This window comes from Vipera berus (genome assembly GCF_964194415.1).
Source record: "Vipera berus genome assembly, chromosome: Z".
Taxonomy (NCBI): domain Eukaryota; kingdom Metazoa; phylum Chordata; class Lepidosauria; order Squamata; family Viperidae; genus Vipera; species Vipera berus.
In genome coordinates, this window is record NC_138205.1 from 27,018,511 (window position 1) to 27,044,758 (window position 26,248).

The window sequence follows — 26,248 nt, forward strand, 5'->3', positions numbered from 1 at the left end:
ACTTCTCCAGTCTCTGGAGAATGGCAGCGATTTGTGCTTCGTTGGCTGGTTCCCCTTCCTCGTTGTCCATGGCATTCTCCTGATGCACGGAGCCACTTGAATTGTCACCGTGTTTGAGCGTGTTCTTTTCGTTGATCACCTCCTGAGCCATAATTTCATTGATGACTTCTGACAGGTTCAGGGTAGGTTTTGCGATTATCTTCTGCTGGAGGTGATCATCCCTCAGACCGAAGACGATTCTGTCCCGAATCCGAACTTCGAGGTCAGGGAAACTGCACATTCGGGCGGCTTGCCATACGGCGGCCACTAAGTCCATTGCTGATTCTCCGGGAAGCTGGTTCCTCTGGATGAATCTGAGTCGCCAATAGATTTTGGATTTTTTTGGCATGAAATGCTGGGTCAACTTGCCGATGAGGTCAGCGTAGGGCAGTGCCAAGACTGGATCTGGGATGCTTAACCTGACAGCCACATCGTACACGGCTGGCCCGCTGATGCATAGCAGCACCGCTGCTTTTGCCCGATCTTCCGTGATTTTATTCACGAAGAGATACCCCTCGACTTGTCCCAGGTGGGACTCCCATTGCCCTGGGTGGCGGATGTCAAATTCGCGTACGTGTCCAATTTGCATCATTCTGGTCTGGTCTGGTCACTGCTTGACAGGAAGGAATGTAATCGGGAGAGTTCACTCTTCCCTCCTTTCCCGTAGTCCATGCTTCAGCTCTTGTGACTCAGCTAGTGCTTCAGCTCAAGCAGTATCCCATCCTCGTCGCCACTGTTGTGTATTGTGGGTTGACCGTCAGACACAGATGACAGGACGCTGCGTTAGAACTAAGGTTTATTGTGGTTGGAATGGGGAACTCTCCACAGCTCCGCTCTTTATATACAGTTGCCGGCTAGCCGCCAGCTAATCCACATACTTCAAGGATCCCGCCAAAAACGGCCGGACCAATAGCATACTGTTGCTAGGAGAGGCTCAGCTGATGCCCAGCTGGCTGTCAAGTTTAACCATAATACTAACCATATAACACTGAATATATAACAAGTAGGAAGGCCATCCCTTTGGATGCTTGACATCAAATTCACGTAGTCTTCTGATCTTTGGCATTCTGTCTTCAGCTGGTTCCTGCGGTTTTCGATCCTACTTCTCCAAGGCCCAGGGACTGAATCTGCTGAGCACATGGTCACTAGCATGGTTTGCTAGCTGACTGTAGGGGGGGAATAGCTTTTCCCTCCAGATGTGAGCTGCCTGTCCCCTAGTGAACTTCAGCTCTTTTGGAGAAGCAGGATCCCACTTTTGTCATCAGTATTGTATAGGAAAAGAGACGAGGCAAGTGAGTTCAACAAAGTTCATGGTTTATTGCTTGCAGGATCTGAACTGAGAATTGGGCTGCAGCCTGCAGTAATTTATAACCTGGCCCCTAGGTGGCAGCCAATAGGTTTGAAGCAACCCATTGCCACCTTGTTGTTTGTTGTTAGTTGCGAAGTCGTGTCCGACCCATCGCGACCCTATGGACAATGTTCCTCCAGGCCTTCCTGTCCTCTACCATCTTCTGGAGTCCATCTAAGCTCACGCCTACTGCTTCAATGACTCCATCCAGCCACCTCATTCTCTGTCGTCCCCTTCTTCTCTTGCCCTCAATATTTCCCAGTATTAGGCTCTTCTCCAGTGAATCCTTCCTTCTCATTAGGTGGCCAAAGTATTTGAGTTTTAGCTTCAGGATCTGGCCTTCTAAAGAGCAGTCAGGGTTGATCTCCTCTAGGACTGACCGGTTTGATCGCCTTGCAGTCCAAGGAACTCGCAGGAGTCTTCTCCAGCACCATAGTTCAAAGGCTTCAATTCTTTGGCGCTCAGCCTTTCTTATGGTCCAGCTTTCACTGCCATACATTGCAACTGGGAAGACCATAGCCTTGACTATAGCCTGGACTATTGCCACCTAGGGCCAGCCAATAGTAGCTCTGGAGACAGGGAGTTTGAGCTGCTGGATAGCCGTTAGCTGTTCTAGCTAACCACGTGGTGTTACAACTGAGCCCAATACATAACAGAAATCATGTTCCTTCTTTTTTTCTGATATATCCAATAAGTATTACTATATGATTTGTCTATCTTGGAAATTATTGATGGAATTGTATTCCATATGTAAAACATTTTATACCAAAATTCATTTAGAGTGAAATTTTATGGATTTGGTCCATGGCTCTTCGTATTGTTGTGCTATCACAGTTGGTATACAGTTTTGCATCTGTTTTGTAATGCATTTTTTTTCTATCTCCATAACATATGTGAGTTAGAATTTATATATGTGTCCTAACAGATGGTGTTGATTTTACATAGGCATTTAAATCTTGGCTTTTTCCCTAGTGTACCTGTCTCATTCTTGATATCAGATTTTATCCTTCCAGCAATTTGTAACTACATTAGCTTTCCCTGAATAATTCTTGCTGGGCCAAAAATTTGTGGAGTCAGAGTGAAACACATCTGCACAAGTAATTATGTTTTTCTTACTATGGTCAAGAAACATAGAAGGTATTTGAAAGAGAAGATAATGGTGAAATTGTCAATTTATCCAGTCTTTCAATTGTAAGACAATCCTTAAAAACCCTGTCAATTCTCCTGTTATTTCAAATCTTGAATGTAAAAATTTGGTCCCTTTCTTTATTGCTGATATTGTTAGTTTCTTTCTTTTTCTAAGTTGATCAGCTAAAATGTTCTGGTTTTCTGTACTCCATCCCATGTAAACTTCTTTGGAAGTCATATTCTTTATTTTATTGCAGCACTATTGTAATCTTACAGCAAGAATTATTGTGGGCAATGTGTAAAAGGAAATGAAAATTTTGCACATTCTTTCAAAAACGAGAAAAAGATTGCCTGCAAAAAATCCCAGTCAATTTTCGCACCATAGACAGAATTTTTTTGTTTTGTTATTTGTGTGCTTCTATGTATGTACATATATACCACTGAGATCTTGGACTCTAGGTTGTTTAGTGTGAAGACCTAAATAAGGATTTGTGTGTACTCTAGTTGAAGACAAGCAGGCTTAAACTACTTCAGAGGAGCATGAAAAATGTAAAATTTACTCAAGCCCAAAATTTAAGAGAAAATTTTTATAAAATGTTTTATAGATGGCATTTGGATCCTAAAAAGCTGTCTTGTATGTATTCCAATTTACAGCCCAAATGTTGGAGATGTGGTAGTTTGGACGCTACTTATTTTCATATTTGGTGGACTTGTAGAAATATAAAAGCTTTTTGGATTAAAATTTGGTGGAACATCCAAAAGATTTTTAAGAGAAAGATAAAGTTTACCCCACAATTATTTTTATTGCGTGTTATTACAGATTGGGATACTAAAGAAATTAACTTGATGTTGAATTTGATAACAGTTGCAAGGTTATTGGTAGGGCAATATTGGAAGAAGGACTGCCTGCCTACTATAGAGGAATGGACGCATAAAGTGTCAAATTTAGCAGAAATAGCTAAGATTTCTGCTTATTTGAAGGATCATTCACAAGAAAGATACATTTCGGTTTGGAGAAGATGGATAGAATATATTCAGAAAAAATATGGGACTAAAAAGTTCCATTTAGCTTATGAGTAAATTTTAGATTGTTATAATTTATTTATTTTTCTTTTTTTCTTTTATTATTAGTTATAATAATATATATATTATACGGTATTATTATTGTATTAGTATAAGTTGGATACATTTAGATTGTAATTATGTTATAGGCGGGTTAAAGTGCATTATTTATATAGTTGGTTAATGTTAGTTAGATTATGATTATTATATATTTGTAACCCTGTAATCAGCTTTGGGAAGTGGGAGAGGGGGAGGGGGGGTTAGGGGTGGGTTGGGGATGGGATAATATTGTAACCTTTATAAAACTTTTCAATAAAAAAAAGTTTGGAACAAGTTTTTTTTAAAAAAACAAGGATATATTTTTGTTTGCCCTGTTAAGATAATTAACATAGTGTTTACACTACAGAACTTGGAATAGAGAGATTCTCATTCAGGTTCTCATCTTGTTTGTTTATGTGGCTATTGTTGTTGTGATTTTTGAATGGCTGTAATATAATCTGGAATATTTTTTATGTGTATGTGTATTTGTACACTGTGAGTCACTGAAAATCACTTTGATTGTAGGAGAGGAGAAGTTTGTGGAATAGAGTGAATAAATAAAGTTATCTTACTATATACCTTGTTATTTTGGTCAAACCCTTCCACATAAAATATGAAATGATATGAGTTGGTTTATCTGACCTCTATGTGATAATCTTAAATCTCTTTTAGAATCCCCCACCTACAGTATCTACCCTTCCCCATCTTCTGGGAAGATCCAGAATGTTCATTGCTGTGTGACCCAGGGCAATCTAACATTTTATTTCTGCACTGCATTCACCACTTTAAGCTATCTGCAACCCTAGGAAAATGATTTTTTTATATACATTTTATCTCTTCATTATCATTATCATACTGCTAAGCTTGTAAGCCACCCTGAGTCTTCGGAGAAGGGCAGGATATAAATGGAATTAAAATAAAATAAATATTTTTTTTTTATTTTGATGTTTCCCTTCCTTGCAGTGGTCATGAACTTGACTTTTTGATGTTCAGACAAAGATACCAAAATTCTCACTTTTTTCTTTAATTTTCTTAATCAGATATTCTCTACCTTTTTAGTTTCTGAGAGTTGTATCATCAGCATATTGAAATAATGTTGAGGCATTAATCAAAATCTTCTTTTGTTTTGACTATCTCTAACTCACTCTATTGATTACATTCTTGATAATTTGCTTCCAACATGCCAAAACCCAGAGGTATTGTTTTAGCCATTTTTCCCCATGGGAGGGTGGAAGAGTAAACAAAATTGCACATGTGTGCCTTCTTTCATTCCCGATTGAGCCTTCTCCCCCTTAGAGTCAACCAATAATGCTGCAACCCTGACATATGTGTCAGTGGAGAAGTAGACTCTACTTGCTGGCCATTGATAGAAAAAGAGGAAGAAATTTCAGAGACAGGAGATTTGAGACAGAACAGTCTTAAAAAGAAGGAAACATTGAGGTATGTTAGTAATGTATAGAACATAGCTTAAAGGTAATTCTAATAGAATGGTGATTGAAATTGAGTGAATTTCTATTAACAGAACAGAACAGAATCTAGTATAAACATTGTCATAGCATATTGTAATATTAATTACCAGAGATATAATATATTGGGATATTACTAGCATAGAATATAGGAAGCACTCACATATCATTTTTATATGGTTATTTTTACAAAATAGAAACTTTCTCTAATCTTTATAGGGAGACTGTCCCAGGGATAGTGCTTTTATGTCTCCCTTGAGTTTGTGTTGATATAATTGGATACAATTAAAGAACATAGGAACTCACATTAAATATTATACTGTCTTATAAAAAAAGTAATTGGTGACATATTAACTTAATTGTGTAATTATTCTAGGAAGAATAAGTCAAGAAGATAAATCCTTACAGGCAATAATGAACTAAGATAAAAAAATCTAATCACACTTAGCCACCAGTGCTTACAAGTAAGTATGAAAATTTAATTTCCTTTTCTGTATATGTAAATTGAGCTTAACTGTCCCTTTCATTTTTTTAAAAAAGTTAACATATATTGGTTTGACTTGGTGTTGAGTAATAGCATATGCATTTTAATATAAAGTAAGAGTGAATAAACTTGAGGAAAGTTTAAGACTCTGCTGTATAGCAATAGCACTTAGACTTACAGTATATACCACTTCATAGTGCTTTACAGTCCTCTGTAAAGCCATATTGCCCTCAACAATCTCGATCCTCATTTTACCAACCTCAGAAGGATGAAAGGCTGAATCAGCCTTGAGCCTGGGAACTGCTGGCAATTGGCAGAATTTGCCAGCAATATTGGATTCCACAGTGCCACCACAAGTTTTGTATGCATCATGTACGTCTTAAAAGAAGAATATTGATTAAATGTTTAACATTTCCTGCTTAATTTTAAACTGTTAATATAAAGCTCTTGATAATTGAAGCATACAGTACATAAAGAAAGGAAGAGATAATATGGCTACAATTAAGAATCCAAACCAGACAAATAGTAGCAACAGAATCACATCAAACAATAAAACAAAACTGTGGGAAATCCCCTTCAAACCATTGCCCTCAGAATCAAAGATGGTAACCATTGCTGTTAAGTGGAAATTTACTGATATCACAATTTTTTACTTGCATCCGCTGATAATCTGCTGCTGTACTCTTTCACTCCTTACATATTTTAGGTTAAATATCTTGTGGAAGATGGTTTACTGATTCATTAATTGATAAATCAGTCATATTTTAAAAGAATCGCTCTCAAATATACATACTGCGATTCATATATGACGTCTGCATAATTTATCATGGAAATAAAAATGTCTTGCTATTCTGTAATACATTTTTTTTAAATCTTTGCTCTCCTTAAATTAAGGATGTCTGCTGTATTAGGAAGTTGTATTGCTATAGTGGTAAATATGGACATTTCAAAAAAAAAAATAAAATAAAAATAAGAGGAAGATTAAAATGCCTATAAAACCCAAAAGGAAACTTAAGTGACTCAATAGGATCACCTAAACATTTTATTTGACAGCCTTGAAACTCATTACCCAAGGCTTCCCAAAACAATTTATTCTTGTATAAATCAGCCATGGCAAAACTGTACCCACCCCAGGTGTTATTTAACTTCAATATCCAATATCTTTAATTTCAACACTAATTACACTAAAAATGCGAATCCTGGGTATAATCTATTATATTCATGTTGAGAAAAATAGTTGAAACCGGGATAATACACAAAAACAACAACTGTTTAATAAACTTAGCTTTCGTCGGCTAACTGCCAACATCTTCAGAATGGAATGCCGGAGGCTCAAAAGCCTGCCAATAAGACCAACTCCACTAACATTTAGATTTAACATTTGATATTTATCATTCACAAGATTTTTAATATACTCCCAATTCATCTATCACCATTCCTCACAAAATCTAATATTCAAAATACACATCCATTTACTTAAATTCTCGGCCTCTATGTCAACAAATTAAGGATACAATATGATATCCTTCCTTTTTGCAAGTTTTCAGGGTTTTTTTTTAAGTAGTAATCAAAATTTATTTTTATTTCAATATTTAATACTTCCTCTCTCTTCCTCTTTGTATCTGCTATCTCTTGCTTAAACTAATAATTTTTGTTTTTAATGTTCCATGTAGACTTATTTATTACTTTCAACAATAGGTTTTTAGCTTATCTACATTTTTCACCTTTACATGACCTATGTACACAACTCAAAATTCAAATTAGCTATTAGTATTTATACTGTTCCCCTTCATGGATTACTGCCTTGTCATAGCGAAGGGGCTTGCGTAATTCAATGAAGCTATGAGCTATGCCATGCAGGACCACCCAAGATGGACAGGTCATAGCAGAGAGTTCTGACAAAATGTGATCTACTGGAGAAGGAAATGGCAACCCACTCCAGTATCTTTACCATGAAAACCCTATGGACAGTACCAAAAGGCAAAATGATATGATGCTGGAAGATGAGCCCCTCAGGTCAGAAGGCGTCCAATATGCTACTGGGGAAGAGCAGAGGGCTAGTACTAGTAGCGCCAGAAAGAATGAAGCGACTGGGCCTAAGCCGAAAGTACACTCAGCTGTGGATGTATCTGGTAGTGAAAGGAAAGTCCGATGCTGTAAAGATTTTTTCTCCATAGGAACCTGGAATGTAAGATCCATGAATCAAGGCAAGCTGGATGTGGTCAAACAAGAAATGACAAGAGTAAGCATCAACATCTTAGGAATCAGCAACCTAAAATGGACAGGAATGGGTGAATTTAATTCAGATGACCATCAGGTATACTACTGCGGGCAAGAATCCCTCAGAAGAAATGGAGTAGCCATCATAGTCAATAAAAGAGTAGGAAAAGCAATACTGGGATACAATCCTCAAAATGACAGAATGATCTCAGTTCGAATCCAAGGCAAACCATTCAATATCACAGTAGTCCAAGTCTATGCCCCAAGCAGCAGTGCTGAAGAAGATGAAATTGACCGGTTCTATGAAGCCCTACAGCACCTTATAGAATCAACACCAAAAATGATGTCCTTATCATCATGGGGGATTGGAATGCTAAAGTAGGAAGCCAAAAGATAACCAGAATAACAGGCAAGTGTGCCCTTGGAGTACAAAATGAAGCAGGGCAAAAGCTGATAGAATTTTGTCAAGATAATACGATGGTCATAGCAAACACTCTTTTCCAAAAACCCAAGAGATGGCTCTACACATGGACATCACCAGAGAGTCAACACAGAAATCAGATTGACTATGTGCTCTGCAGCCAAAGATGGAGAAACTCTATCCAGTGAGTAAAAACAAGACCAGGAGCTGGCCATGATAAAGGACCAAAATGTATTACAAAATGGCAGGGACCTAAGAGGCAGAAGAGATTAAGAAGAGGTGGCAAAATTACACAAAAGAACTATACAAGAATGAGCTTAATGTCCCTGATAACCACAATGAGGTGGTCACTGACCTTGAGCCAGACATCCTAGAATGTGAAGTGAAGTGGGCCTTAGAAAAACTGAGCAACAAGAAAGCTAGTGGAGGTGACAGTATTCCAGCTGAGCTATTCAAAATCTTAAATTAAATTAAATTAAATTAAATTAAAAGATGCTTTCTCCTGGGGAAGAATGCAATGGCAAATCTAGACAGCACACTAAAAAGCAGAGACATCACCCTGTCAACAAAGGTGCATATGGTCAAGGCTATGATCTTCCCAGTTGCAATGTATGGCAGTGAAAGTTGGACCATAAGAAAGGTTGAGCGCCAAAGAATTGAGGGCTTTGAACTATGGTGAAGACTCCTGTGAGTCCCTTGGACTGCAAGACGATCAAACTGGTCAGTCCTAGAAGAGATCAACCGTGACTGCTCTTTAGAAGGCCAGATCCTGAAGTTGAAACTCAAATTCTTTGGCCACCTAATGAGAATTAAGGACTCACTGGAGAAGAGCCTAATGCTGGGAAAGATTGAGGGCAATAGAAGAAGGGGACAACAAAGAATGAGGTGGCTGGATGGAGTCACTGAAGCAGTAGGCGTGAGCTTAAATGGACTCCAGAAGATGGTAGAGGACAGGAAGGCCTGGAGGAACATTGTCCATGGGGTCGTGATGGGTCAGACACAACTTCGCAGCTAACAAGAACAACAAATTTATACTGTTAAATTTTAATGAGCAAATGTTTTTTCTTTATCTCAGTTCTTAACAATGTCTTGTGTTCAACATACACATGTTATCTATTTAAATCCATTCTGTTTTAGATTTCAATAAGATGGTCAAAACTCCATTCTTCTTGAGTCTTATTCTGGCTTTTTTCGTTTGCCAAATCATCTTCCATGTCCTTGTTTTCAGTCACCAAACCAATCTCCTTGTAATATCATGTATATTAATTGATATTGGCAAAACCATCCAGTTGCCATTTTTTTGAGAGGACTTGTAGGTCTAATCGGTCATCTCTTTATTCTTCCATATGAACGTAGTTGCTCTGAATTGTTTATCTTCTCACCCAACTGTCCTTTTTCTAGATCATCTAGTTCCTTCTGAGTTGTATAAAAAACCTTTTCCTTTTTCCAAGTTGTTGATGTCTTTTCTGGATTTTCAAATATAAATATTTATTGAATAGTAGATTCTTCTGTCATAGTATTTGAATATTTCATTTTTTTAGTATTGTATTTTGTATAGATGATTCTTTAGTTGTGGTCAAAGTTTGGGCTTTCATATCTGAGCTGTCTTCTTGTTCCTTCACACAGCCTCTTAGTATTTCATTGGTTGTGGTAAGAGTTTGAATTAGTGTTTTCAAAATATAGAGAGTTTATTCATCTTCATCTATAAGGAAATTTTGTTCCTGGTCTTCTTCCATATTGGTATTTTAAACTAAAGGCTTTACGCTTAGAAAATCCAAAAGACATATATAGATTTGTCCCAAGTTTGGGGCCTAGCAAGGTAATCTAAATACTTAACAAACATTTAACACATATCTCCCTTGCTTCTCACCTAACAAAGTGAGAAAGAGCCTATGGCCTAGAGGTTAAAACAACTGCCTAATGTGCAATCAGCCCAGGTTCGAATCTCAGAAGGGTATGGCTGACTGATGAGAACAAATAAGCTTGAAATGCATATCAGTCTCCCTTAATTCTTTGTTAGCAATCCAAAAAAAATTACACAAATATGAGCTGTCACTACTGTGACCACTGCCTGTGGATGAACTTGAGTTAGGCTGAAACAGGAAATAAGATTTGTCCCATGTTTGGGGCCTAGCAAGGTAATCTAAATACTTAATAAACATTACACAAAGCCGTTCACAGCTGTTGTTTCAAAGTTCTCAAGGTTATGTATCTTATCTATTTCCCTGGGCAGTCAGCCAGGCACCCTTTAAAGTTTCCCTTTGAGTCCCAAAATTATTTCAATCTTTTCAGTTTTTCTTTTTTTTCTATTTATAAAAAAGCCAGATTTTCAAGAGAAGTAAATAATGAAAAATAAAAAATCTTTCAGTCCACATGCTTTGAGAAGTAAGATTCCAATTGGGATTCAGTTACTTTTTCAATGTTTAAAACGCCCCTGGGTATTTAGTCACCGCTCTTTCTGGAGGGAGGACTGAAATCCCCCTTTCCTCACTGCAGGAGGGAGAATGCTTTGTAGCTTAAGGAGATACAGAAAGTAGAAGAGGTAGATCTCACCTAGTCTCTTCTGTGCTTCTTTAAGATTTGGGTGGTGGAAAATGTGACTTCAGCTGTTCACAGCCTAGGGAAGAGCCATAATGGTCGGTCCTTTTGTCCACCAGTTTGGAGGGATCGCCAGGTATAATGGGAGAGTTGTGGCTCTCCTGTGATCCAGCAAGTGCCCCTCCTTGCTGGTCACTGCTTCCGGATGACTTTCAGCCCTTTTCAGGGCCTCCCAGTGATGCAAAACTGGACAGGGGAGAGAGAGCAAGTCTCCCAGCCATCCATAGCGGCTGCATGGCAAACTGGAGGCAAGGTCGAATGCGAGATTGCTGCTGGCCATATGCACCCACATTGCTCTTGTTGTCTGATGGCCAGTTTGTGTTCATGGATCCTAGTTCTAAGCCTTTTGGTTGTCTCCCCATATAATTACAGTGACAGTCCTTACAGTACACTCTATATAATCACTGAAGAACTTTATGCATTGGGAAGCAGCTCTTTTGGGTACATCACTTTGGCACATAAGGTTTGATTTGGTTTATGGGTGATGCCGATGTTGTATGGAGCCATCATACATGCTGTTGTTTCTGACAGCCCATTGACATATGGCAATGTTATCCATGTTATAGGAGCATCTGTGTGTTGCCTTCTGCGGGGCTTGTGCGATCTGTTATATCATCTGATAAAGTCAGTTGAATATAGCCGTTTCATCTACAGACATGATACCCATGGCAACAGGTGTCCAGGCAGACGTTTGCAAGACAACTAGAAGCAATATGATTAGCAGGGATGGGTAGACCAGTGGCCCCTTCAATGAGCAGAGTGCAGAAGCAGTTGGTCTTAACGGCAGGCTTTTGAACCTCTGGCATTCCACTCTGATGATGTCGGCAGTCAGCTGATGAAAGCTAAGTTTATTAATCAGTTGTTGTTTTTGTATATTATCCTGGTGTTCAACTATTTTTCTCAACATGAATATACCCGGGATTCACATTTTAGTGTAATTAGAGACTGTGTGTGTGTGTGTGTGTGTGTGTGTGTGTACAAAAACACGAATCAGGAATCATTAATTTCAGGAATTATTAATTTCTCATCCATGATGAGAATATGCATATTTTTCCTATCTATAAATACATAATATAGTAATACTGCAATTTTAAACAATTCTTTGAAAGACAAGGATTCTAGACAGCATCATAGGGAAAAGGTATTCCAAAAGATGAGAATAGTTATTGTGTAATGGAAAGCTATGGAAAGATTGCACTATATCCATTAATGATTTTTGCCACTTCCTGGCTGATAATTGCTAGTCAATCATAACATAAAACCAAACTACTGCTGCCCTAAAATTTCTCTAAAATATTTTACTCTTTCCCTGATAAAAATATGATTATTCCTCCTAAACTCCCAAATGTACATGTTTATAATTAATTAATGATAGTTCTTATATCATTTTTTTTTATAGAAAGGAATCAGTTTAAGAGATTGACAACAAAGTTTGTTTAGAAAATTGCCTGTATATAATCTGGTCATAAAGAGGAGTACCTCATTGGACAAAGAAAAATCTTCTAGAAGAATTTATCAACTTTGTCAGAGAATCATATTCCAAATAATGTTAAAGGCATGGAAAATATCAAATATAAGAAGTAATCAAACAAATGTAACCGAATTTATTCTTGTGGGATTTTCCAGTTACCCTGAGCTTCAGGTACCCCTTTTTGTCATTTTCCTTCTTGTTTATACAATAACTCTGACTGGAAATGTCCTCATCATACTTGTCACAACAGTAGACCCTGCGCTTCATAGTCCCATGTACTTCTTCCTCCGAAATCTTTCTTCCATAGATATTTGTTTCAATTCAGTAATTGTTCCAAAAATACTAGCAGATCTTATTTTGCAGAAGAAAACCATTTCCTACATAGGCTGCTTCACCCAATTGTATTTCTTTTTTTTCTTTGGTACAGTTGAATGCTGTCTTCTTGCTGCAATGGCATATGACCGTTATGTTGCCATTTGTAATCCATTACGCTATCCAGAAATTATGAATAGAAAAGTATGTTTTCAACTAGCTGTGGCCTCATGGGTTTTAGGCTTCCCTAACTCTACTGTCTCCGCCATCTCTGTTTTTAGTGTGACATTCTGTGGGCCTAATACAATTAATCATTTCTTTTGTGATAGTCCTCCACTGATGGAGTTGGCTTGTGCTGGTACATACATAGTTCAAATTGAGGCTCTTACAGCTACTGTGATATTCATAGTATTTCCTTTCCTCATTATATTATTCACATACATCTGCATCATTATTACCATCTTGAGAATGCACTCAGCAGAGGGGAGGAAGAAACCCTTTTCAACATGTTCATCTCATCTTCTGGTGGTAACCTTATTTTATGGTACAGCTACATCTACCTACTTCAACCCTACTTCAAAGTACTCTCCAGACACAAAAAAGTTTCTTTCCCTCTCCTATACAGTCATCACACCCATGTTAAACCCTATTATTTATAGTTTAAGAAACAAGGAGGTCAAAGCTGCAATGAAGAGGACATTACACTGGAAAATGTTTAGGACAAAATAAAACTTGTTGGGCCATTGTCTTAAAGCTAGATAACATTTTTGTCAATAATGAAAAGTGAAACATAAGGATACATGATCTTTATCTTTATTTTGTCATCATTTACAAAAACAAAGAATAACATATACATTGAATCATTTTTGGAGTCAGCAGTGAAACCTGAAGCAGAGATGTGGACCATGTTTTCATATTGTTTCAATTCTGTCCAGTTAATAATTTTCCTCTTGCTAATTAAGAATGGTTGTATGGATAAATATAACCAGATTTCTTTTGTTTCCTCCCAAATTTTCCATCTTGGCCCAAATGATTGCAATAGTTGAAATTTATTGCATTGTATTGTAATAATATTTGGAGAACTAATTCTGTTCTTTTATGTATAATATAGTCTGTGTACCATATTTTTCGGACCATAAGACGCACCTGACCATAAGATGCAACCAGTTTTTAGAGCAGGAAAACAAGAAAAAAAATATTCTGAACCAAATAGTACCGGTATACTAAAACAGGGCTTTTCAACCTTTTCATCCATTGTACCACTTTTAGGACAAGGCAATGTCCGAGTACCACCAGTTGCCCAGCAAGGTGTTAAAAACTTGACCCCCCCAAGAAAGGAAAAAAAAATGATAAAGTACAGGTAGTCCTCGACTTACAACAATTCACTTAGTGACTGTTCAAAGTTACTACGGCACTGAAAAAAGTGACTTATGACCATTTTTCACACTTATGACCATTGCAGCATCCCCAGGGTCATGTGATTTACATTCGGATGCTTGGCAATCGATTCATATTTATGATGGTCACATTGTTACAGGGTCATGTGATCGCCTTTTGCAACCTTCTGACAAGCAAAGTTAGTGGGGAAACCAGATTCACTTAACAATCATATTACCAATTTAATTTATCTCTCTCCTTCTCTTTCTCTCCCTCTCTCCCCCTCCCTCTTTCTCTCTCTCCCTGTATTTCCCTCCCTTTCTTTCTCCTTCTCTCTCTCTCCCTCTTTCTCTCCCTCTCTATTTTTCTCTTTCCCTCTATTTCTCCCTCTTTCTATCTGTCCCTCTATTTCCCTCCCTCTTTCTCCTTGTCTCTCTTTCCCTCTTTCTCTCTCCCTTTATTTCTCTCTCTCTTTCCCTCTCCCTCTTTCTCTCTCTCCCTCTATTTCTCTCCCATTTCTTTCTCCTTCTCTCTCTCTCCCTCTTTCTCTCCCTCCCTATTTCTTTCTCTTTCTCTCTCTCCCTCCCTCTCCCATTGTCCCTTCCTTCCTTCCTTCCTTCCCTCCCTCCCTCTTTGTCCTTCCCTCTCCGCATTAGAGCAGTACCCGCGGAGGCGGCCCTGTGGCCCGGCTTTCTCTTGCAGAAAGCAAGCTGAAACGGAGCGAGGGAGATTGCCAGGAATGCGAATCGGCCGATCTCATGCTCCTGCAATCTCCCTCGCTCGGTTTCAGCTTCCCTTGCTACAAGAGGAAGCAGGCTGAAACGGAGTGAGGGAGATTGCAGCAGCGCAAGATCGGCCAATTCGCATTCCTGGCAATCTCCCTCACTCTGTTTCAGCCTGCTTTCTCTTGTAGCAAGGAAAGCTGAAACCGAGCGAGGGAGATTGAAGGAGCTTGAGATCAGCGTTTCTCAGCATGTGCTGATTCGTGCTCCTGGCAATCTCCCTTGATTTCCACTTGCAGAGGTTGGGGCTGGCCACACGGATCACCTTCGGACCATAAGACGCACCCTCATTCCCCCCCCCACTTTTTGGGGAAAAAAGTGTGTCTTATGCTCCAAAAAATATACTATCTTTTGTCTTCCTAAATAACATGGAAAAATTTACTACCAGCATATCCATAACCATCTCACGAGAATAGAGTTGCACCTAAATAGCTTTTCATATTGAGCCATTGAAATAAGTGGGATTTAACTGAATTAATAAAGATCTTTTCCATGCCTCAATTCAACTGTTTTTCAAAGTTGAATCAATCCCTGAAATGTTTCAATTCTAAATAGAATGATAATAAAATTACATCTTAGAGAAGTACATCTAATGGGATTAAGGAAAGGGATCTTCTCTGGGGTGACTTCCTGCTTTGGAATATTATTGCTCTGGAAATAAGATTTGGCTCTTCCTTGATATTTTTCTAAAGCTTTGGTTATATCAGAGGTCCTGGGGAATCCCAGATTGATAGGGAGCAAAGAAGTGGCTGGTATGATTCTGATGTTGCTACTGTCATGGTTCTGACAGATGCAATTCTTCAAAGAACCTTGAGGCATTGTTTACCTTAAGGAATCTTTAATCAAAAGAGCATAGCTTTGGCACGTACATGGTCAAGATGAAATCTGAATTCCCTTCCTCTAAGCACACAGTATCAAAGCACAGTTCCTCCCTCTAATTAACCATCATAAATTACATTCTCCAATTAGTTAGAATTGTAAACTTTCCCTCCTGTTTAACAACCTGCCAAATTCTTATTTTCTCTTATTTCAAAACAGCAATGAGAGACATTCTTCCTCCTCTCCCCAGCATCAACTAATTCTATCTCTAAAAGTAACACATAAGTTTTAAAGAATCAAAGCTGCCTGTGCACATGTTGTCAAAGCAAGAACATTTTTTTAATTATTTTAATTCCATTTATATCCCGCCCTTCTCCGAAGACTCAGGGTGGCTTACAAGCTTAGCAGTAGCCTTCATTCTATGTATATGCCTGCTTATTAGGGCTTTCACACACACCCCAAGCGTCATTATTACAAAGTCAGCTTAATTGCCCCCAACAATCTGGGTCCTCATTTTACCTACCTCGGAAGGATGGAAGGCTGAGTCAACCTTGAGCCTGGTGAGATGCGAAGCAGGCAGCTGGTGTTACTTAAGGAGGCATTAGCCCACTGCTCCACCAAGGCTCTGATGTTAGCAGCATTGACAGCAACTATTGGAGCTGAGTGGATGGTTCATGGGTTACCATGTGTAAGTTGGACAGCCATATTTATTAAATAAATAAATAAATAAATAAATAAATAAATAAATAAATAAATAAATAAATAAATAAATAAATAAATATGATACAAAGCTATGTGTTGAAGACACTCTGGGTGTTCATTTTTTTCAGTGATTGCATTTTTTTTAAAAAAGATGCATACTTGAAAACAACTGCTCTATAAGCAAACAAGTTAACAGTGACAGCAGCTATTTAAATAGTATCTCATATTTTCAGTCTATTTAAGAAGCACTCTTATAAGTAGAATAAGACTGAATACCACAAAAACTATCAGTTATGTGATATTGACTGAGAAAATATTAAAAATTCTAATTTGAGAAGCAAGAATATCAAATGTGTAATGAAGAGAATATGTTGGAGAATAATGATTTGCCTAAAACGAAATAAATTTTGTTTGAATTATTAAAAAAATGAAAGTGTTGTTAATCAGAAATTTGATTTCAAAAAGAAACTTTTGGCTGTTTTTGTGAATTAATAGGATTTAAAGATTATATTACAGACAAATGAGTCCATCACACAAAAAACATGGCAAGTTTGATGGAGAAACTGTAGCTTTAATAATACTCTAATAACATTGGACAAAACATTTTTTTTAAAAAAAAAGTTTTGTTCCCTGAAAGACCCCTTTAAGTTGAACATATAATTTCAGAATGACCATATCACATAGAAATCTTGAGAAATAGTAAATTAGCTTAATATCTATAATGGAGCTAATCACACAATATTTCTGATACATTGTATGAGAACAACAAGGCCAAAACTACTTTGCAGCTGATTTTCATTTCTCCTCAATGTCTAAGGCACCCCATTGCAGTATACAACAATAATAAGCCAGCATGAATGGATTGCAGTAGTCTGGTTATTGGTTTTCCATTAAGGCAACTTTTCCTCATGTTTATCACTGATTGTACTGACATGTTGAGGAAATAAGTCCAAGTGTGAATGCAGTAAATGAATGTTTAGTGACATGTTGCACTTTATGTCTTGAATGCTATAAGAAGTTTGTCAATCAATTGAATATAATATGACATTCTGTAGTTGCCAAGAAAATTCTCAATGACTACCCTGAATGATTTCCAGGTGTTTTTCTCTGGCCCCATAATAGATCTTCAAATGTCTTATCATTGTCGACATATCTGATTTGTGGGCTAGCATCAATGCCTTCATTAGTGTTGGTATCAGTTATTTTTGGAAACATCTGTTTTAAATAACAAAAAACTTCACCTTCCCTATTCATTGCTTTCATAATATTTTTCATCAATCTTTCAATCTTTGTATGAAAGCAAACGTATCTTTGTCAGGTCCACAAATATTTCATGTGCCGTATTTTTCTGTCCTGGAACTAAAAAATTTTTAGGAGTGGCCATTTTTAAAAAGTATAATGCAACTTTTCAATATGTCTGTCAGATTTGTATATGCAACAATGACACTTGGTGTATATGAGCTGCATTCAATGCAACTGCCACTTTTTTTAGATTTTAAAGATCTTCCAGTTGTACTTGGTGTACTGGATGTGCAACAACATTTCTATGTTTGTGTAGTGAGGTTGGTTGAGCGGCTTTGCAGGAGCCTTGCCGGAGAGAGAAGTGGGAAGCTCGGACAGCTGCAGTCGGTCTGGGTGCGGCAGGTGTGGATTGGGTGGAAGAAAGAAAAGGGGAAGGAGAAAGGGGAGTGGTGTGGTGTTGCTGGGGGAGAAACCAGGTGAACCCAGAGAGGAGTTTGGGGTTCTTACATGATTCTTTCCTTGGAAATAGGGAGAGAGAGAGAGAGAGAGAGAGAGAGAGAGAGAGAGAGAGAGAGAGACAGAGAGAGAGAGAGAGAGACAGAGAGAGACAGAGAGAGACAGAGAGAGACAGAGAGAGACAGAGACAGAGAGACAGAGAGAGACAGAGAGACAGAGAGAGAGAGACAGAGAGAGACAGAGAGAGACAGAGAGAGACAGAGAGAGAGAGAGAGAGAGAGAGAGAGACAGAGACAGAGACAGAGAGAGACAGAGAGACAGAGAGAGAGAGACAGAGAGACAGAGAGAGAGACAGAGAGAGACAGAGAGAGAGAGAGAGAGAGAGACAGAGAGAGAGAGAGACAGAGACAGAGAGAGAGAGACAGAGAGAGACAGAGAGACAGAGAGAGAGAGACAGAGAGAGACAGAGACAGAGACAGAGACAGAGACAGAGACAGAGACAGAGAGACAGAGAGACAGAGACAGAGAGGGATGAGTCTTATTGCTTTCTTTCGCAGGGGGATATCAGCGAACTCTGATTATTATCACCTGTGCAAGCTGTAAACAGTGTGGGGAATGGCCCTTGTGAGGTGACTTTGTGCTGCAGAGTGCTGACTAATTTCACTCAGGGTTCCCATTGCTGCCCGTAGTGGAAGACTTCCCCTTCCTGTTTTTCCAAGCAGCTGCTACAAGTTATTGACTATTATGGCCACATTTCCCACGGGACTGATAAACACTGTCACATGGTGACTGCCATGCTTAGGAGTTGGCCTGTTTGTTTTTTGGATGATGAGAACCTGCCACCCATTTCACTCCACATGAGCTCCCAGAGATAAAAGGACATTCTGTCAACGCCTTGAGAGTGCGCCTGTGGAGCGTAATTGAGATGGGGGACTAGGAGGCCCTGGGCTTTGGCGGCTTCTGAGGGGTTAATGCTACATTTTCATATCTTTCTCTCATGTGTGCAGAAGAGCCAACAGGTACTGAAAGAAGTACACGGCCATTGTCTAAAACAGAGGATTTCTGTAATGCAGTATGTGATAGGTTAAATTACAGATTATTTTGGATTGGCATCCAAAAATCTATAAAATACAGACCAAAGTGTTCAGGAAGCAAAATCTTTGTTATCTCTACTATCAAATAAACTAAACAATTAATTAAACAAGGCTATCTCAATCATCATGCATAAAGAACATCTAACAAACATTTTTTTAAAAAAAATAAAAAATAAGCCTTTTTATTTGAAAATAATTGGTTTGCACCATCTCTTCATACTGATCCACTGACAGTATTCTTCACAGAGTGAATCTGCTGTATTTTGTTTTAGTTCCTGTTTAATTATACGTTGTGTTCAGAGTGAATATAAAATGCTACCATTAAGAAGCAGATCCAAACAGAGAAGGTTTGATTGTAGGGTAAAGATATCCACAGCTGAGCATCCTTTCGGCTTTGGCCCAGTCGCTTCATTCTTTCTGGCGCTACTAGTACTAGCCCTCTGCTCTTCCCCAGTAGCATATTGGACGCCTTCCAACCTGAGGGGCTCATCTTCCAGCATCATATCATTTTGCCTTTTGGTACTGTCCATAGGGTTTTCATGGCAAAGATACTGGAGTGGTTTGCCATTTCCTTCTCCAGTGGATCACGTTTTGTCAGAACTCTCTGCTATGACCTTTCCATCTTGGGTGGCCCTGCACGGCATAGCTCATAGCTTCATTGAATTACGCAAGCCCCTTCGCCACGACAAGGCAGTAATCCATGAAGGGGAAAGATAGAACATTAGAAAACTTTTTGTCTTAAGTGTCTTTTTGTTTTGTTTTGTTTTGTCTTTCTTCTCCTGCATATCGGGACCAATGACACACTAATGAATCTAAAAAAAAAACAATACAAAAGATTATGAACAGCTAGGGAAGAAAGTGAAGGAAATAGGAGCACAAGTGGTATTTTCATCTATAGAACAAAAGGCTAACATCCAATGAGGGAGCAAAGGATTTTAGAAACAAACCAATGACTTAAAAACTGGTGTCGTCAAGAGAACTTCAGTTTCCTAGATCATGGTCTGCATTGCTTACATGGAGGGCTACTGGCAAGGGATAGAGTGAACTTCACAAGAACTGGAAAGAACATATTTAGAAAGCAACTGGTTCATCTTATTAGAAGGGTTTTAAACTAAAATTGAGGGAAAGGAGGGCAATCTTCAAGACCTTTAGAACTTAATTCCAAGCAAAAAACACTATATAACTAATCATATATGTAGGTAGGGTGTAAAGAGAAAGAAGAAAAAATGAAAAACACAATGAAGTAAAGAGTGATGGAAAGGATGAAAAACCCAGATACAAAGTAGGAGATATAAGAAATAAACCCAAGATGCATAAAGGATTCAAATGCCTGTACACAAATGCTCAAAATATATGGAAATTTGATATAGTTGCCATTACTGAAACATGGTGAAATGAAACTCATGACTGCAATGTATTGATGGAAGCATACTATTCATGCTATTCAAAAGAAACAGACCTAACAAAAGAGGTGGAGTTGCATGATATATAAAAGATCACTACATCTCTACAGAAATCCACACAACCAAGGATGAAAACCTCCTAGAATCCATATGGGTCATTATAAAAGGGGGGAAAATGACATTGCTATAGGTGTATACTGTAGGCCATCCAACCAAGCAGAAGACATAGATGAACTTTTTGCTAAACAACTAACAAATGTATGTAGGAAATACACCACTGTAGTAGTGGGAGACTTTAACTACCCTGACATCAACTGGGATACAAACTCTGTAGCAACTGGGAAATCAAAGATTCCTAACCAACCTAGCTGACAACATTGTCATCCAAAAGGTAAAGGAGGAAACTAGAGGAAAAGTTATACTAAACCTGATTCTTATAATACAGGGAGTTGAAATTGCTGGAACTTTGGGTGAGAGTGACCACATCATATTGGAATTCAATATAATAGAAACACAAGCAATAGAACATATTCCAGCTGCTGTCTTAAATTTTAAAAGAGCTGATTTTAACAAACTCAGAGGGAGTCTAAGAAAAATTTCATGGATGAAAATCCTAAAGGGGAAAACAACTCAAGAAGCATGGGACATTTTGAATATTATGATCATAAAAGCCCAGTCCAGCACTGAATACCACTGAACAACAAGAAATCCAAGAAGAAACCAGCATGGTTGCACAAACATCTCACTCATAAACTAAAAGATAAAAAAGACAAGTACAAAAAATGGGAAGAGAAACATATAACTAAGGCAGAATACTAGCATATAGCCCGAATCTGCAAAGATGATGTTAGGAAAGCTAAGGCTCAGAATGAACAAATACTTGTAACAAAAAAAAAGTTTATTTCAATATATAAATAACAAGAAAAAAGTTAAGAAAACAGTAGGTCCACTTAAGAGAGAAGATGACAAGGAAGTAGGAGGCAGTAGAGAGAAAGCAGAACTACTTAAGTCATTCTTTGCATCATTCTTCACACAAAAATAAAGAATAGCCCAACCTTCAAAAAACCTAAACATGAAAGACAGACTAGAAATAAAAATTAAAATAAGCAAGAAAATGATTAGAGAACTCTATCTGATCTTGATGAACCTAAACCACTGGGACCTGTTTGTTTACATCCCAGAATTGTGAAGGAGCTGGCTGATGTTATCTCAGAACCATTGTACCATAACTTTCAAAAATCCTAGAACATCGGGGAGTTACCTGAGGACTGAAAGAGAGCTGATATGGTTCCCATCTTCAAAAAGGGGAAAAAAAACAAGCAAACAAATCCAGGAAATTACAAATCAATCAGCCTAATACCTGGGAAGATACTGGAAAAGATCATTGAAAAACAGATCTGAGAACATCTAGAAACAAATTTAAAACTCAAAGGCAGCATGGGTTTCTTAAAAACAGATCATGACAAATCAATCTTATTTCATTCTTTGACAAATTGACTAAATTAGTAGACAAGCAAAATGCTGTGCAAAGGCATTCAACAAAATAGACCAAAACCTATTTCTTGGTAAGCTAGAAAAATGTGGGATAGGCAGCATCACTACCAGATGGTTTTATAACTGGCTGACTGGCTGACAAACCATACTCAACAAGTCGTCCTTAATGGTACTATATTTACATGGAGGGAAATAAGAAGTCAGGTGCCACACAGTTCCTTCTTAGGCCCAGTACTCTTCAATATCTTCATAATTGACTTAGATGAGGGAATAGAAGGGGAACTCATCAAATTTGCAGATGACACTAAGCTGGCAGGATTAGCCAACACCCCAGAAGACAAGCTCAGGATCCAAAAAGATCTTGTTGGAGTTGAACAATGGGCCCTATCCAACAACATGAAATTTAATGTGAGAAAAGCAAGGTTTTAAACTTAGGCAGGATAAACCAAAGCTACAGGTACATATTAGAAGAAATCTGGCTCAAAAACAATAACTGTGTGAGAGATCTTGGAGTTCTAGTGGACAATCACTTAAACCTGAGCCAGCAATGTGCAGCAGCAGCCAAAAAGGCTAATACATTCTTTGTTGTTTTTTTTTAAATGGAGACATAGAATCAAAATCTAATGAAGTGTTAGTACCACTTTATAAGGCCCTAGTAAGAGCACACTTGGAATACCGCATGCAGTTTTGGTCACCACATTACAAAAAAGATGTTGAGACTTTGGAAAAAGTGCAAAGAAGAGGAATTAAGATGATTAAAGGCCAGGAGACTAAAATATATGAAAAATGGTGCAGGATTTGGGTTTGGTTAGTCTAGAGAAAAGAAGGACTAGGGATGAAAAAATAGTATTCCAGTATTTAAGAAATTGCCACAAAGAGGAGGGGTTCATATTATTTACCAAAGTATGTATAGGGATGACAAGAAACAATGGATGGAAACTAACCAAGGAGAGAAGCAATCTGGAATTAAGGAGAAACTTCCCAAAGTGAGGAAAAATAACAGTGAGGACAACTAACCAATTAACCTTACCTTCAGAAGTTGTGTTTCATCACTGAAGATTTTTAAGAAGAGATTGGAAACACACTTGTCTTGAATGGTATTGGTCTCCTGCTTGACCAGAGGTTTGGATTAGAGGACCTCTGAGGTCCCTTCCAGCTCTATACTGATTGATTGATTGATTGATTGATTGATTGATTGATTGAATAATTGCTTAATTGCTTAATTGATTGAGTCAGAAGTGATTGCTATGAATTTGAAGGTGAAGCATCTAAAATCATTCTGTACTTGGAATCAATGAATTCTTTTTATTGTATTTCCCACTTCAGTGACTAACTTGTGAAAAATCTTTAGTGATTAACTAACTTCTAAATTGCAGATGATATTACTTTAATAATGCTCAAATGTCATGTAACAAAATACAAATTGGAAATAATATATGACATTTGAATATTTAAACAGAAATAAAGGTGTGTTTGCGAGACACAGACAGAAAGAGAAAGAGAGAGAGAGAGAGAGAGAGAGAGAGAGAGAGAAAGAGAGGGAAAGAGATGATGTAGATATAATAGTGCATTATGATATACAACTATCAAATTATTATTCCTGAGTATTGGTAGTGGATATTTAATAATTCTGAATGGGTTTAATATATTATTGGTTTTTTTTCCTGGCTTGAATATTAATTTTTGCTTTTCCAGTTAATGTACGTTCAAAAATGTATAAACTACATATTCGTATTTGTCAATATTCCAGATGCATATAAATTGATTTAGCAAATATAATATAGTTTAATTCTGTTTAGTATTATGTTATTTAATAATACAACACAACATTTTCTGTTTTTATAAAATACATTTATTACATGGATCTGCCCAGGCAAACAATGCATGCTTGTATGTGCACCAAATGTTCTTTCTCTGGCTTTGCTCATAACAAAAATCCAAAAATGTTTTAGCAGCTTTATTCCTCTATACAATTAATGTAAATGTTCTCAAAGTGTAATCTAAATAAAATATAAACATTAATCAGCTGAAATGATATCATAAGGTATAAGAGATAAGTGCTAGACAACCATGTCATGTATAGAAAGTCAGTTGTGTTTATTATATTAATGTAGTATTCATGAAAGTAGCAACACTTAATTACAATCAAAATTTACGAGGTGGACCATTCAAGAATGATTTAAGTGAGAAGAATGAAATAGGGATAAATAAAGATACAATTAAATATTTTCAAATGCAGATGGTATTATAGAGGGAAGGAAGGAAGGAAGGAAGGAAGGAAGGAAGGAAGGAAGGAAGGAAGGAAGGAAGGAAGGAAGGAATCTTATATCTTGGAGCCTTGGTGGGGCAGTGGGCTAATGCCTCCTTAAGTAACACCAGCTGCCTGCAATTAGTGCAGGTTCGCATCCCACCAGGCTCAAGGTTGACTCAGCCTTCCATCCTTCCGAGGTAGGTAAAATGAGGACCCAGATTGTTGGGGGCAATTAAGCTGACTTTGTAATAATGACGCTTGGGGTGTGTGTGAAAGCCCTAATAAGCAGGCATATACATAGAATGAAGGCTACTGCTAAGCTTGTAAGCCGCCCTGAGTCTTCGGAGAAGGGCAGGATATAAATGGAATTAAAATAAAAAAAAAATAAAAAAATAAAAAATCTTGCATATTTTCCTCCAGAACAAATATTTGCAACAAATGGAATCAATTAGATAATTCAAATTCTTTCCTATTTATCAGCATTCTGAACATTCTTTTTAAAGCACTTTTCATATCTTGGTTCCTCAATGTGTAGATCATTGGGTTGAGCATTGGAGTAACCACACTGTATATCACAGCTATTACTTTGTTCAGGTCAAAGGATGAATGAGTGGTTGGACTTACATACATAAAAATAACAGTTTCATAATATAATGAAACAACAGTCAGATGAGAGGCACAAATAGAGAAAGCTTTGTGACGACCATGTGAAGATGGTATTTTCAATATAGTTATACCAATATAAATATAAGAAATAATGGTGCAGAGAAAAGTACTCAGAATCACCATTGCTGAAAGCAAGAAGGTAATCTGTTGTATCAATGATGTATCAATACAAGCCAGTTTTAATAATGGTGGAATATCGCAAAAGAAATGATTGATTATGTTTGTTCCACAAAATGGTAAATTTATTACCAAAATGGCAGCTATCAAAGGAGCTATACAACCACTTATCCAGCAAACAATCACAAAAATAACACATATTCTTCTATTCATGATTATTGGATATCTGAGTGGGTAGCATATGGCCATGTATCTGTCATAGGCCATCACTGCAAGGAGGAAACATTCAGCTGACCCAAAGAAGAAGAAAAAGTAGGATTGCAAAAGGCAGCCAACTAAGGAAATTAGGTGCACATTCATCAAAAGTATGGAAAGCAATTTAGGGACAGTTGAAGAAGTATAGCCTATATCTAGTAATGATAAATTTCCCAAAAAGAAGTACATAGGAGTTTGAAGATGGTTATCTGTATTAACAGTTATGATGATGGTGATATTACCAGTCACAGTAAGGAGGTTCATAGTGAGAAAGACAAAAAAGAGAGCAATTTCTATCTTCCTCGTATTAGGGAACCCCAAAATAAGAAACATAGTTATGCTCTGGTTCTGAGATTCTGTAGAGGACAGCATCTGCAAGAAGAGATATAAGCCAGAAACACTGTGGTTAGTGTTTTAATAAATTAACTAAATTTAATAAAATAATATTATTAATCAATTAATATTTCATTTTATTATTTAATAAAATATCTACAACATTCAAGACTTTTGCATATTCCCCTAATGAAATTTGCATTTTTTAAGTAACGTATACCGAACTGAGAAGCAGTTGTTTGGAAAAGTGTAAAATGTATGCACATGTATCGACATTTCATACATATTACATTCATTACAGATACATCTTCTAATGATACATTTTCTATATACATCTTTTGCACTGGAGATAAATACCTTGTGTGTCTAATCACAGTTCACCAAATAAACGTGGAGGGAAGTGTGCAGTGGGGTGCCCCAGGGCTCTATTTTGGGCCCAGTGCTCTTCAACATCTTCATCAATGATTTAGATGAAGGGATAGATGGGGAATTCATCAAATTTGCAGACAACACCAAGCTGTCAGGAATAGCCAACACTCCAGAAAATAGTCTTAAGATGCTGAAGAATTTCAACAGACTTGAATATTTGGCACTAACAAAATGAAATTCAATCATGAAAAAATAACATTTTACATTTGGGCAAGAAAAAACAAATGCATAGGTATAGTA

At 37.4% G+C, this 26,248-nt stretch overlaps 2 protein-coding genes across 2 annotated transcripts in view; one reads left to right on the plus strand and one right to left on the minus strand.

Annotated features, from left to right (window-relative positions):
* The window catches only part of LOC308678888 (uncharacterized protein), a gene marked incomplete at both ends in the record, with an annotated part of 34,984 nt that extends 21,667 nt beyond the window's left edge, over positions 1–13,317 (plus strand). The window contains 2 exons of the mRNA XM_081346121.1: positions 11,178–11,268; positions 12,361–13,317. Of these exons, the coding sequence (XP_081202247.1) occupies positions 11,178–11,268; positions 12,361–13,317 (1,048 nt within the window). The remainder of the gene's footprint in view (positions 1–11,177; positions 11,269–12,360) is intronic.
* Positions 13,318–24,281: 10,964 nt separating this feature from the next.
* LOC308678889 (olfactory receptor 6M1-like) lies at positions 24,282–25,510 on the minus strand (the record flags this gene model as incomplete). The annotated part of the gene is made up of 1 exon (XM_081346122.1): positions 24,282–25,510. One exon carries the CDS (start codon positions 25,508–25,510, stop codon positions 24,653–24,655), a length of 858 nt encoding a protein of 285 aa, XP_081202248.1. The 3' UTR covers positions 24,282–24,652.
* Between the last annotated feature and the right edge of the window lie 738 nt (positions 25,511–26,248).